Raw genomic sequence first — 11,841 nt, 5'->3', positions numbered from 1 at the left:
AAAAGAACACAAAGGCTCATCTCACATTTACCAAAAACATCTTGATGATCCCCGAGACTTTTGAGCAAATATTCTGTGGACTGACAGAGGTGGACACCAGCAAGTCCACCTCTGAATGGCTCAAAAAAAGCAAAATGAAGGTTTTGGAGTGGCCTAGTCAAAGTCTGGACTTAAATCTGATTGAGATGCTGTGGCATGACCTTCAACGAGCCGTTTCTGATCTAAAACCATCCAATGTGGCTGAATTAAAACAATTCTGCAAATAACAGTAGGCCAAAATTCTTCCACAGCGATGTGAAAGACTCATTGCCAGTTATCGCAAACGCTAGATTGCAATTGTTGCTGCCAAGGGTGACAAAACCAGTTATCGGGTTTAGGGGGCAATTACTTTTTCACACAGGGCCAAGTAGGTTTGGATAGCTTTTCTCCCTTAATAAATTAAATCATTTAAAAACAGCATTTTGTATTTACTCGGGTTATCTTTGTCTAATATTAAAATTTGTTTGATGATCTGAAACATTTAAGTGTGACAAATATGCAAAAAAATAAGAAACCAGGAAGGGCAAATACTTTTTCACAGCACTGTATATAGTATGTTCTATGTCTGGGGAACCTGCAGTCTGTGGCATAGCGTCTGAAGAAACGAAGAAACTCACAACACCCGTTAGATGGATCGGTACGGCCCCTTGTGGTTCAGAGGATCAATCCTACTGACTGTGGTCATTCTTCTCATTAGCACATTTCTAGTCTCCTGATAGCATCAGAGTTCAGTCATGTCTTTAGACTCTCAGCCTTGTTAAGCCATGAACAAGTGAAAATGGTGTAAGAGCTTCTTAGTGGGACATACGCTTCATGTTCCTGGTGTACGTGTTTGAGTGTTTAGCAGAACTAGTTAAATGACTGGGACCACCAATAAAGAGCCCGACACGGAGACATTCAGGACCTGTGGACTCAAATCAGGTTAGAAGGCGACACAAGTTGGAAAAAAGCTGTCATCTTTATTTAGCATGTTTTCACAACACGGAATACTTGTAGCCTTTCATCAGTTTGTATCTTTTAGAATGCCAGTTGATGAAAACTGCCTTCCTTTCCAAGATCAGATTGACCTTTGACCTTTTAGCTCCACTTGGCTCTAGAGCCCTTTCACATGTTCACGTGAGCAGCATCACAACGCAGTTACACATTAATGTTAAACAGCTGAAACCAGACCTGGGCTCAATGACAGAGTAATCCTGAACCTTTGAAGCGATACACAGAGTTCCACATGGCCGACGTCACTGCAGTATTACAAACATACAATACGCTGTAGTAACCCTCCACCACTCTCCAATGAAGAAGATTCTCCAACGTCACGTTGCCCAGGTCCGTCTGAAACATGACGATGACAAAGTAAGAGCGAGAGAACACAAAGGATGGCTCAGGGTTGGTGTGTACTGCACTGTGGTTCAGTGGTGTGAAGACAGACCTCCTGCAGACGCATCACCGGGGCGGCAGGAACCTCATTCACCAGAGACAAGTCAGAGTCACTCTCCAGAGACAACACGACTCCCATCTGCTCGGTCTACATCGGAACATTCGTTTCTTAAATCTGTGGACAAAAAGCTGCTCAGCTACCATGAAGCTGGCTCAGGAGCAATGACGTGATGGCCTCATGGTGACCTCGGCCTTTCCTCAGATGTCCACTGACTCCATGACCTTTGACCTCTTCCCAGCGGATGCTGTGGGTGGTTTGGGTCTGGTGTTCACAGACAGTTGACGTCTGTTTCTAGTGTTCATTCAGTCTCTCGGTGGTCCTCGACATAAACACGAGACAGCAGGAAGAAGATGAAGGACATTGATATTCTGAGACAGGGGTCACCATCTGCCCCCATGTAGGACCACTCGGTCCCCTGGGACTGAAGGTCCACATGTAGTAACGACACATGAGCCGGCTCCACGTACCGATTAGGACCAGGACTCTGAAAAGCTTCACCATTTAATAGCAACTCTAAAGAGGAGGGGCCACTGTTCAGGGTCAACAAACACCTTCTGTTGAGTTCACCACAATGATCTCAACCACCTATTTGAAAGGGAGGGGTGTGTGTGTGTGTGTGTGTGTGTGTGTCTCATTACTGAACATGATCTCATGTGTGCTATGGTTTTGGATTTCTTACACTGCTCAAAGTACAGATCGATCAGCATTGTAATCTATCACAATGAACATCAAGTCTGTGTCAACATGTCTTTGTCTGGTAGAGAAGTTTAAGTAAAGCTCGGCTTGACAAGACTAAACTTGATCTTCATATTGTACTGGATTCACCCAACGCTAGAGAGAATCCCAATAACTGTAAAACACACACACACACACACACACACACACACACACACACACACACACACACACACACACACACACACACACACACACACACACACACACACACACACACACACACACACGGTGTGTAGTGTGTGTGTATCGTGTAGAACAGGGCTGACCTACCACACCTATCAAATAAGTGGTTTAAATGATTGTTCAACAGTGCTCTGAAACAGTTCAGGACTGATCCAGAGTCAGTGGTTACACCTGTTTTCATTCTCAACTGTGACAGATCCAAACAGAAATGAGATGCAGCGATGCGTCCACAGTCGGAGCAGACCATCACCGTCGGGTATCTGGACGTAGCTGCAGGACATGCTGAGCCTAGCTTAGAGCAGACACAGCTAGCCTAGCCTAGCTACATGTGCTGGACTAACAGATCCCCGGTGACAGCTTTGTGTTTGTTCAACAGAGGTAGGTCACCGGTCTTTGAGACCACGTTCAAACTCACCCTATTGTTCACATTGTGCTCAGACTTCTATCCTCATCATCATCAGTGCTAGCCCGCCCCTCTGGGATCAGGCCTGGCATACATACATGTAGTACCTAAATGACCGGCGGACCTACAGCCAGAGACCAGACCACCAGGTACCAGAGCCGAGTCCGTCTGTCGGTCTACATGTGGGGCTCCAGATGAACGGAGACAGAGCCAGACGGACTACACCGAGTGCTTCCTGCCTCAGAGCGTCAGCAGTGACTGGTCTACAGGTGCACATCCTCCAACAGGCGTCGTAGTTCCAACCGCACCGAAATATAAATACTGATTTTATTTAGAATCGTCAACACAGGAAGACATGGAAATAAAATGCTTCAAACAATCATGGCAGCCTGTGGCCACAAAACAAACATTCTGAAAATGTCTAAGTGCACTTACACAGCTCTGACAAGATTTCAGTCTAACCTGCGGTGCCCCCCCCCCCCCCCCCCAAGGACAAAAGGCCCCAAAACACAACAGCTATTTCAGAATGTGCCATTTTGGACCAAATCACAGGAACTTCCTCAACGCGGACGTGATGACAGGTGGACTTGGCTGTGAGCGGAATGGTCAGCGAGCTCTTCAGTGGGAATACAACGTCTGAAAGTAACGACTACTCTAAAACTACAAGAGCTCACGTCTACTTCAACACACCTTTGTTCAATAAACGGGCTCGTATTGACTGGTTAGTGAGCTGTCCCAAATTTACAGATTTTAATATTAAGCCCAAGTAGGGAAGCTATCACAACAGGCAGGCGTGAAAAAGAACCCATTTGAAGCTTGAAATAAATAAAGAGGACAATGATCCTCTCTGTCCATAGAGAGACGGAGGCTGTGTGGACGTGGCGGGCTTTGATCAGGAGGTCTCTGTGCTTTTACACGGACTCATGTGGGATGATGCAGGCACAGAACAAGAACTACCGGAGCGCTCTATTCAACCTTTCTCCTCTTTCATTATGGACTTTCCTCAAAACATACTGGTGTTCTCCTCTTAGACTGTGTCTGATAAAGGAAGGGCAGGGTCTGATGGGCTTTCTGAGAACGAGTCCGCTCGGAGCCGGGCTCAGAGCATGCCGAACCCTTTGGCATAGGTGATGGCTTTCAGCAGTCTCTCCTTCAGCTTCTCCTTGTTGCTGTATTCAGGCAGCAGCAGCACGTTGAAGCAGGTGTGGGACGTCGGTAACCTGCCGAGACAAAACAAAGCACAGCCGATCACACCCGCAGCCTGAGAAGCATGGACGACCAAGACCTGATCCCTCGTCTCAGTTTGGTCTGCGTTAACGTTTCCAAGTCCACCAGTCTGATGACACAAACGCCTAGAAACATGTGGTGGGAGCGCTCCTCCTCCAGAGCTCCCTCTGCAGGTCCAAGGCTGCAGTGAAGCCGGATCTGGGTCTGTCCACGGTGGACCGGTCTCCGCTGGAGGATCTGGGTCTGTCCACGGTGGACCGGTCTCCGCTGGAGGATCTGGGTCTGTCCACGGTGGACCGCTCTCTGAGCTAAAGGAGTTTCTGGTGAAGCTGCATGCCTTCATCTGCTTGGTAACATTACTGGTAACATTTAGAAATTTGGCACACAGGGCAGTCGTGGCTAAACTGCATTCTGAGGTGAAAAGTTACTCAAAGATCAAAACGTTATGAACTATGAATCCCTAACAAACCACCATTCGCCATGAAACAGGAAGTTGTTGTAACTCGGCCGTAATCGTCTAATCTGCTCCAAATCTCTCATATTCCATAACATCCTGACCCTGAACACATCTGTATGACTATTTAGATGCATAGTCATAGCGCCACCTAGTGGCAACAGGACGTTAGAGTCTTTATACTTTGGCTTGTTTCTCTTAGTAGGTAAATCAGATCAACGTCAAATTAGTTCCACACAAATGTAAGAAGTTCATAATGCCAGTTCATGAAGCTTATGATGTTTCGTCGAACGCCATTGCGACACAGTCTTTGTCGTGAAAAACTAAGGTAATTTTGAGAGGCAAAAAGTAATCTAAACAAAACCAAACTTGACAAACAGATTTAAAACCCAAGATTTTGTTATACATTATGGTTTTAATGCTTCAGAGTGGCAAATCAGCTCGATAGCGCCCCCTACAATATTTCAATGATGCAGCCCTCACTGTACGTTTCACCTGGATGTATGAAATTTGGTAAGCAGATGTAGCACATGTAGACTTAAATAAAAGTCTCAGGGGTCCATGCTCTAATCCCAACCGGAAGTCAGCCATTTTGAATTTTGTATGAATTTCTCGTGGTTTTTTTTTATTTCCAGGTGCTGCACTACCAACTCCTCCTAGAGAATTAATCCGATCAGTTTAGAGTTTAGTCAGAACAATCTAAAGACACCATGAGAAGAAGACTCTCTGATCTAAGTGTATGATGGTCACAGATGCATGGCGGCGTCACCCAGAGTCCTGCTACTACCCTCGACGTGCGTGAAGATGACCAATGCTGCTTGCAACTGTAATTATTATTAACGGCTCACATTCAGACTCTCTAAGCGCCCTGAAGTGAGTCGGGGACACGAGGTCTCCCTGAACACAACGGAGCTCTTTCCTCCCACTCTGCATGAACGCGACACGAGGACGGTACAGGAAGAGGCGAGTAGCAACGGAATTGATCGAGGGGGCCCACCTGTCAGTGTCGGGGCCGTTCTTGGCGATGATCATCTTCAGCTTGCCCAGCCCCCCCACGGGTGCTCTGTCGGTGCCGGTGGTGAACTGCAGGAAGAGGCGCTTCTGGTCCTCCGCGAACAAGTGCAACGTCTCCCAGAACTCCCTGTGATGCAACCAGACAGAGAGGGTGCAGCGTCAACAGGATGTCATCACCTACTCAAACCAGGACGACACATCCTGACCCAAACACAAACACCTCTTACTTGATGATTCGAGAATCTCTGTTGTAACCTCCATCGTATTCTGTCGTCTCTTCAAGCGCCAGAAAGTCCAGGTTCTGCAGAAGGCGACAAAGACACAACACGGGATGTAAGCTCGAGACAGGACTGAGGACCCTCTTCAAACGTGTGCCGACAAACCTCACCCTGCTTCCACATATCAGCAGCTCGATTTCCTCTGGTCTGAACAGGTACTTGAGCGGAGACTCGTTGGTGACCATGTGGAAGCCTCTCCTGAAGGCTTTGAACTGCTTCTCCACGCTTTTGTTCAGCATGTACTCCGCATACTGAGCCACGAACTCCTACACACACACACACACACACACACACACACACACACACACACACACACACACACACACACACACACACACACACAGTTATCTTTTCCCACTTAGCCAAGCACCATCTAGCCTTGAAGACAGATTTTCCACAGATGGGATATAATATAATATTCATATTAATAAGCATGTATCATCACCAGAAACTAAGAACTGATGTTTTGGTTAAAGTAAAACGAGACATTAAAAGCTCCACAGAGAGGACAAACCAAACACTGGTTCTACGGGACCTGTTCTACAGAACCCGTTGCTCTACAGAACCTGTTGCTCTACGGGACCTGTTCTACAGGACCCGTTGCTCTACAGGACCCGTAGGTTCAGCTACTGGATTCTTTCAGATCTACGATCACAGTCCTGTGGTCGGTCTGCTTCACACAGACCATGACCCTCCTTCTCAATGACAATTTACTATGAGCAAACAATAATACAGAATATAGAATGAGTCTGGCTAATGCCATGGCAACATAAGACCTTTGAATCCTATGAAGACCTGGAGGAACCGCTTCATGATTAGAGTCTGGCTCACCTTTCTGTTCTCATTTGTGACGGGAATCTTGTCCCCATTTTCCCTCAAATCATACATGAGTGGGTTCCCAAACAGGTCCGTCTGTGAAATCTGGAAGGTGATCATCATGTCCTCCTCCACGCTGCCCTCGTACTCCAGCAGCTCCTTCAGACTCTGGTAGAGAACCTGTACAACACAGTTCAACACAGACACGTGTCACACTTAGCTTCAGAACTGATCCACACATGTTCACCTGATGAGTGAAGCCATCGGAGAACAATGAGCACATTTGATGGGGGGGTTCTTACCGGGTTGGCATCAGCTAAGTCCCTGAAGGTTCCTTTCTTGCCCATCAGCTTCCTGTAGACCACCATGGGGAAGTGGACGTCCAGAATGCAGTTGTTATAGATGGCCAGACCCAGCACGATGCCGATCAGAGTGTACTGGCCTTCGTTCTCCAGCGACGAAGGGTTGAACCAAAACATCTTGGTGCGCTCGTCGTACGTGAACATGCCTGCAGCAGGGAGAGAGGCCATGAAGACAGGCTCCATGCCGTCAACGATCACTTCCTCTGACGGGCGGTCAGCAGCCAATCAGAGGGACGATCTACAGCGCATTAGGTGGTAACCGCTGGACATTTTCATCTCTTTATTTCTCCGGTCGCACTTCTTTCATGAGTAGGACCGGCGGTCAGCTGTGACTTGGATGTGTTAGAGGCCTTCTGAGAACAACGGACCTGAAGTTACTCAACGTCTGTTCAAGGTTCTGATGTGAAGCTGCAGATCAATAATGCTTCACATTTATTATATTTTGTGAAATGTAAGCAGTAACATTTATCTGTCAGGTCTTACTTCTCTGCTCCTCCATCCCATCGTTTCATACTAGACTGTGCTCACTTTGAGTTTGAAAGGAGGAGGAAACGTTGTCCTGAAACTGCAAACATGAGCAAGTCCACTACAGGACTAGTCTGTACCAGAGAACATCACTACCTTCACTGTCACACACACACACACACTTTGATTCAACGAGCTTCCACATATCTCAACCATTACATCGGTTCATAAAACAGTATCATGTCTTGCAGGAATGAAACTGAACAATGACGACACAATGCCTGAGCTTCCTACAGGCGAGTGTAATAGTATGTAGTTCATGTCCACTGTGAATAACGTGCGTTTCTCTTCGTGTTGAAGCAGAGGCTGCTGGTCCTAACAGTGTTTCCCTACCACTACATCAGGGGCGCCCCTCTAATACACTGGTAGGGGAAACACTGTACAGTATTGGCTTTGCAACATAATTGCTAGTTGTGTTTTCTTACCGATATCTGGGTTGAAGATCTCCTCCACCACCAGCTGGAAGAATTCTTTGGAAACACCTCCTTCATCAACGCCTTGCTCTCCTTCAAACTCCACATACAGCTGCTTCTTCAGGTCTGCAGGGTTCTCCATCGCGATCATTTCCAGCTGGAGACGCACAAGAGAAACCCGTCAGTGCAAAGTATCAAAAACCAGAACGTTTCAAATGACTAGATGGGAGAACCGGCACACGTACCCTGACCAGAGCATCGTCAATAATGTGGTCTCTCCTCACTTTGAGCCTCAGGTAGGGGTTGAGCTGTTGACCCTGCACCAGACTGTAGAGCACAGTGATGCGCCGCTCGCTGTACATGCGGATGCGGTTGTCATAGTACAGACCCAGGTTCTTGGTGACGGCGTTCAGGATGAAGGGGCAGGTCATGAAGGAGAACTTGTTCTCAGTTTCAACCTTAAAGAAAGTGTAGTCCTTGTCCATCTCCAGCACCTCGTTTAAAGGTTCATTGACAAACTCCTCAAAGGCAATGAGCGGCCGTCGGCAGTCGTTGGTGCGGATCCCCAACTCCGTCTCCAGCGGGTCCACCCGAGGGCCCTTCTTGTTCCTCCGCTCCTCCCCCAGCAGCTCCTGCAGCGTGAGCTCGCTGGACTCTGGGATGGGCTCCTCGTCCTCGTCCTCGTTGTGCTCCGTGTCGAGGTCGCCGCCCAGCACGTTTGCATAGTAGACGATCTTCAAGCACTTGGTGGCCGCCACCACCGCGTCATCGTCGTTGACCAGGTTGCGGCTGTTGAACTCGTTACTGATCACCTTGTAGGTAATGAGCTGCTGGAAGGTCTCCACCATGCGCCGAATCTGCTCTGTGCTGTAGTGCGACCACAAGCGTGACAGTTTGGCCAGAGCGGCCAGAGGGAGTTTGCTCATGGCCTTGCAAAACTGGGGGAGGGCGATCTCCAGGTACTCTGGGCTGTGGAGGTTGCTGTTTTCCATCACTATAACAAACAGGTTCAGGTAGTTTGGGTCTCGTGAGTACACGTTGTGGTACGTCAGATCGCACTCTACGTTGGGCGAGAGATAGACCAGTGCATTCAGGAAGGCAGCTTCTATCTTCTCATTGGACAGCAGGCGCTCAAAGACCCGCCGCACAGCTTCGATGTCCACCGACACCTCGTCAGGACCCAGCTTCTGCACATCGTTCTCCCCCGAGGAGCCCTCTCCGAGCCTCGATGACGAAGAGGAGGCGGGGGAGTCCTCCTCCATCGCCGTAGCAGAGCAGGCAGCGGCCTCCTTCTCATCCTCGTCCTTGTCCTCGTCCTTACCCTGGAGGGACTTGAGCTCCTCTTTGGTGTGAGGTTTGGACCTCCTGAAGCTCTGCACCAGGCCTTCAGCACTGGAGAACACCCGACCTATTACCCTGATCAGAGGGGAGTAATCTTCCTTCTCTCCACAGATGTCCAGGATCTCATACACTTTCTCCTCCGTCAGGTAATTCACATCTACACAGAGTCAAACATTACGTGGTTAGAAAAACAGACCTGACTCAACCTTCAGATTAGACTGAGCGTGAGGCATCTACTTACCTTTGAAGTTGTCCCGTACAGAGTGGACATCTTTATGGTTCAACTTCCGGTTGCTGCAGGCGGAGTTGCTGTGAGCGCTGCTCTCCAGGTGGGCCGAGGCAGTGACTTTCTTTGAGGGGTGGGGGTCGCATAGCTTGGCGTTGACCTTGTAGAGCTCCAGGGATTTGACGGCCGCTGCGTTGTTATCCATGCGGGTGAAGCCGGCTGATGAGGCACACCATGAGTTGGAGCAGGACTCATTCCCACAGCCCTCTGTTAACTGGTGGTAGTAGCGCTCTATTAGATGTTTGGCAGCTGCTCGCTTCCTGCATTCAGGGGTGAGGTACAACACACCGAATCAATCCACGTCCTCACTAACAGTGCACTACGGGGTCCATCACCATGTTTACGGCCTAACAGTCAGTCTTCATCTCATCTCAGCGCTCAGGACAGTGTTGTGATGCATGTGTGGTTGTGTTCCAACAATACAGTGACTAATATATCACCCTTCCATTAAAACTGAGTTTCATTATTTTCAATTACGGAGTTTCTCTGTCTAGCATTGTACAGCCACATCGCTGATGAAGACCACTTGTTTTGCTCCTCCAAGAACTCTAATGATCGTCAACCTGAGTCTCCATACACTGAGGAACCTGGAGGAACGTCTCAGCAGGCTAGTGAATGTCGCTGTGGTTCACCGTGTAGAACGTGATAATAACACAGTCAACGGAGCTTAGAGGAAAGAGACCAAAACAATAGTGGTGTGAGTGTGTGTCTCACTCACTCACTCACTCACACACTCACACACACACACACACACACACACACACACTAGGAGTGGGACTTACATTCGGCTTGCTTCTGGGTTTTCTATTTCAGGCTCCTCGTAGTCTCTAGTTGAACAACAGACAGGACGATCAGACACACACAGAGGACACGCGGTGCTGCATTACTACAGAGTCTGTTCAATTTGTCAATATCACAACTCGTGTCATTTACATATCGCTCGTGCCTCGGGGACGATGAGAAAAGGACACGCGCTAAGCTAAAGAGCCACATTTGAGTCGGTGCGTTAACCTCAGCATGATTACTCTGCTAAATGAGTAGCACAGTTAACACACGTTCATTTAAGAACATCTTACATTCTTTAACAGTCAGGAGACAGACAGGGACCTGAAGACCCTGACGCTGATTTAGCACGCTAATGTAGCAGAAACTAGCTAGCACGCTGGCCTTATTCTAAATAGTATTCATGCGGAGCTGACGCTTCTGAAGTAAAAACAGTGTTCACTCTTTAATACACCGATGCTTGCTACGAACTGTGTCTCACTACGCCGATACGAACAACAGCGCGATAGAGAGTAGCAGTAGCAGCAACATCTAGCTAGCTATCGGTATCGGCGGTTCTGCTAGCATCCCCGGCAGCCCCGACTCTTTCCTGTCGGCGTCCGCACCTATATGGTCCTCCTGCGGGGCTGGTCTCGGCCTGTGGTGGCGCACACTCACAGTCCTCCTTCTCGTCGGAATTCATACGAGACTTTCTCCTCTGTTGTTCGTTATCCTGTCGCTCTCTGTGGTTCTGTCGAGTCCTCCGCAGATTGATCACAACTTTAAAAGTCTGAACCGGCAGCGACGAAGGATCTTTTATTCAAAACTCCCTTCACGGCCTTCCTACAGCAGGCTCTTCGCTCTGCCTGAGGTTCACAGCCATCTTGACTTCACCGTCAACCTGCGTCCCACAATGCACTGCGCTCTAACTCAAGTAGCGGACGTGCTGGAATGGATCACACGCTCCGAGGATCTGGACTGACTCAGTCCACGCTTCTTATTCTTTATTTACACAGAATATGTGTACATTATACTGTGATTTATTATATCATATTATAACGGACACATTGCAACAATTCAACAATACAGTGAACTACGTTCTCCACATTTTCTTGTGATCTTTTTAAACATGAACTGTTTAAGACAGCCGTCTGTCCTAGCTGGAATAACCTCTTCCTGTTAGATACAGGTGCACACAGGATCACACCCGCCATTGAAATGAAATGTTTGCCCATAGATCTAGAAAACAACCAGTGTTCCTAGGCTGGAATATCACCACCAATTAAACGTGTTGTAACTGTAAAGAGGAAACGTTACAGAAGCCCTCCACTGAGCAGGACTTACGACCCTAGAACTAGTTTTTTTTTTACCCATTTTAGTCAAAGTTAAACTTCTAGTGTGTCTACATTGTGTCCAGTTATTACTTATGCACAGTGGAAGACAGAGGGCAGTGACAACCTGCTAGACCAACTCTACTCAACACCAAGTGCGAAATCAATAACCAGGAGATCAGAAGGAGCAGAGTCACAACTCATTCAGAGCTCTGTCTTTTTTTCACTGTGACA

General features: G+C 48.0%; 1 protein-coding gene across 2 annotated transcripts; it reads right to left on the bottom strand.

Moving 5' to 3' along the window:
• Nucleotides 1-3,264: 3,264 nt before the first annotated feature.
• LOC137868118 (ubiquitin-protein ligase E3A) lies at nucleotides 3,265-11,166 on the bottom strand. 2 transcript variants are annotated; one of them, XM_068704648.1, is made up of 11 exons: nucleotides 10,903-11,166; nucleotides 10,297-10,341; nucleotides 9,470-9,774; nucleotides 8,133-9,385; nucleotides 7,900-8,044; nucleotides 6,890-7,095; nucleotides 6,603-6,767; nucleotides 5,882-6,037; nucleotides 5,721-5,794; nucleotides 5,477-5,620; nucleotides 3,265-4,018 (listed from the first exon to the last, which is right to left on the bottom strand). In XM_068704648.1, exons 1-11 carry the CDS (start codon nucleotides 10,977-10,979, stop codon nucleotides 3,898-3,900), a joined length of 2,691 nt encoding a protein of 896 aa, XP_068560749.1. In that variant the 5' UTR covers nucleotides 10,980-11,166; the 3' UTR covers nucleotides 3,265-3,897. The 2 variants fall into 2 exon arrangements, with proteins under 2 accessions (XP_068560749.1, XP_068560750.1); XM_068704649.1 differs by having other exon boundaries at nucleotides 10,955-11,166.
• Between the last annotated feature and the right edge of the window lie 675 nt (nucleotides 11,167-11,841).

This window comes from Cebidichthys violaceus, unplaced genomic scaffold (assembly GCF_023349555.1).
Source record: "Cebidichthys violaceus isolate CVI_PGR_0920_01 unplaced genomic scaffold, fCebVio1.0.p SCAF_98, whole genome shotgun sequence".
Taxonomy (NCBI): domain Eukaryota; kingdom Metazoa; phylum Chordata; class Actinopteri; order Perciformes; family Stichaeidae; genus Cebidichthys; species Cebidichthys violaceus.
This window is presented reverse-complemented; position numbering and strand designations above follow the sequence as displayed.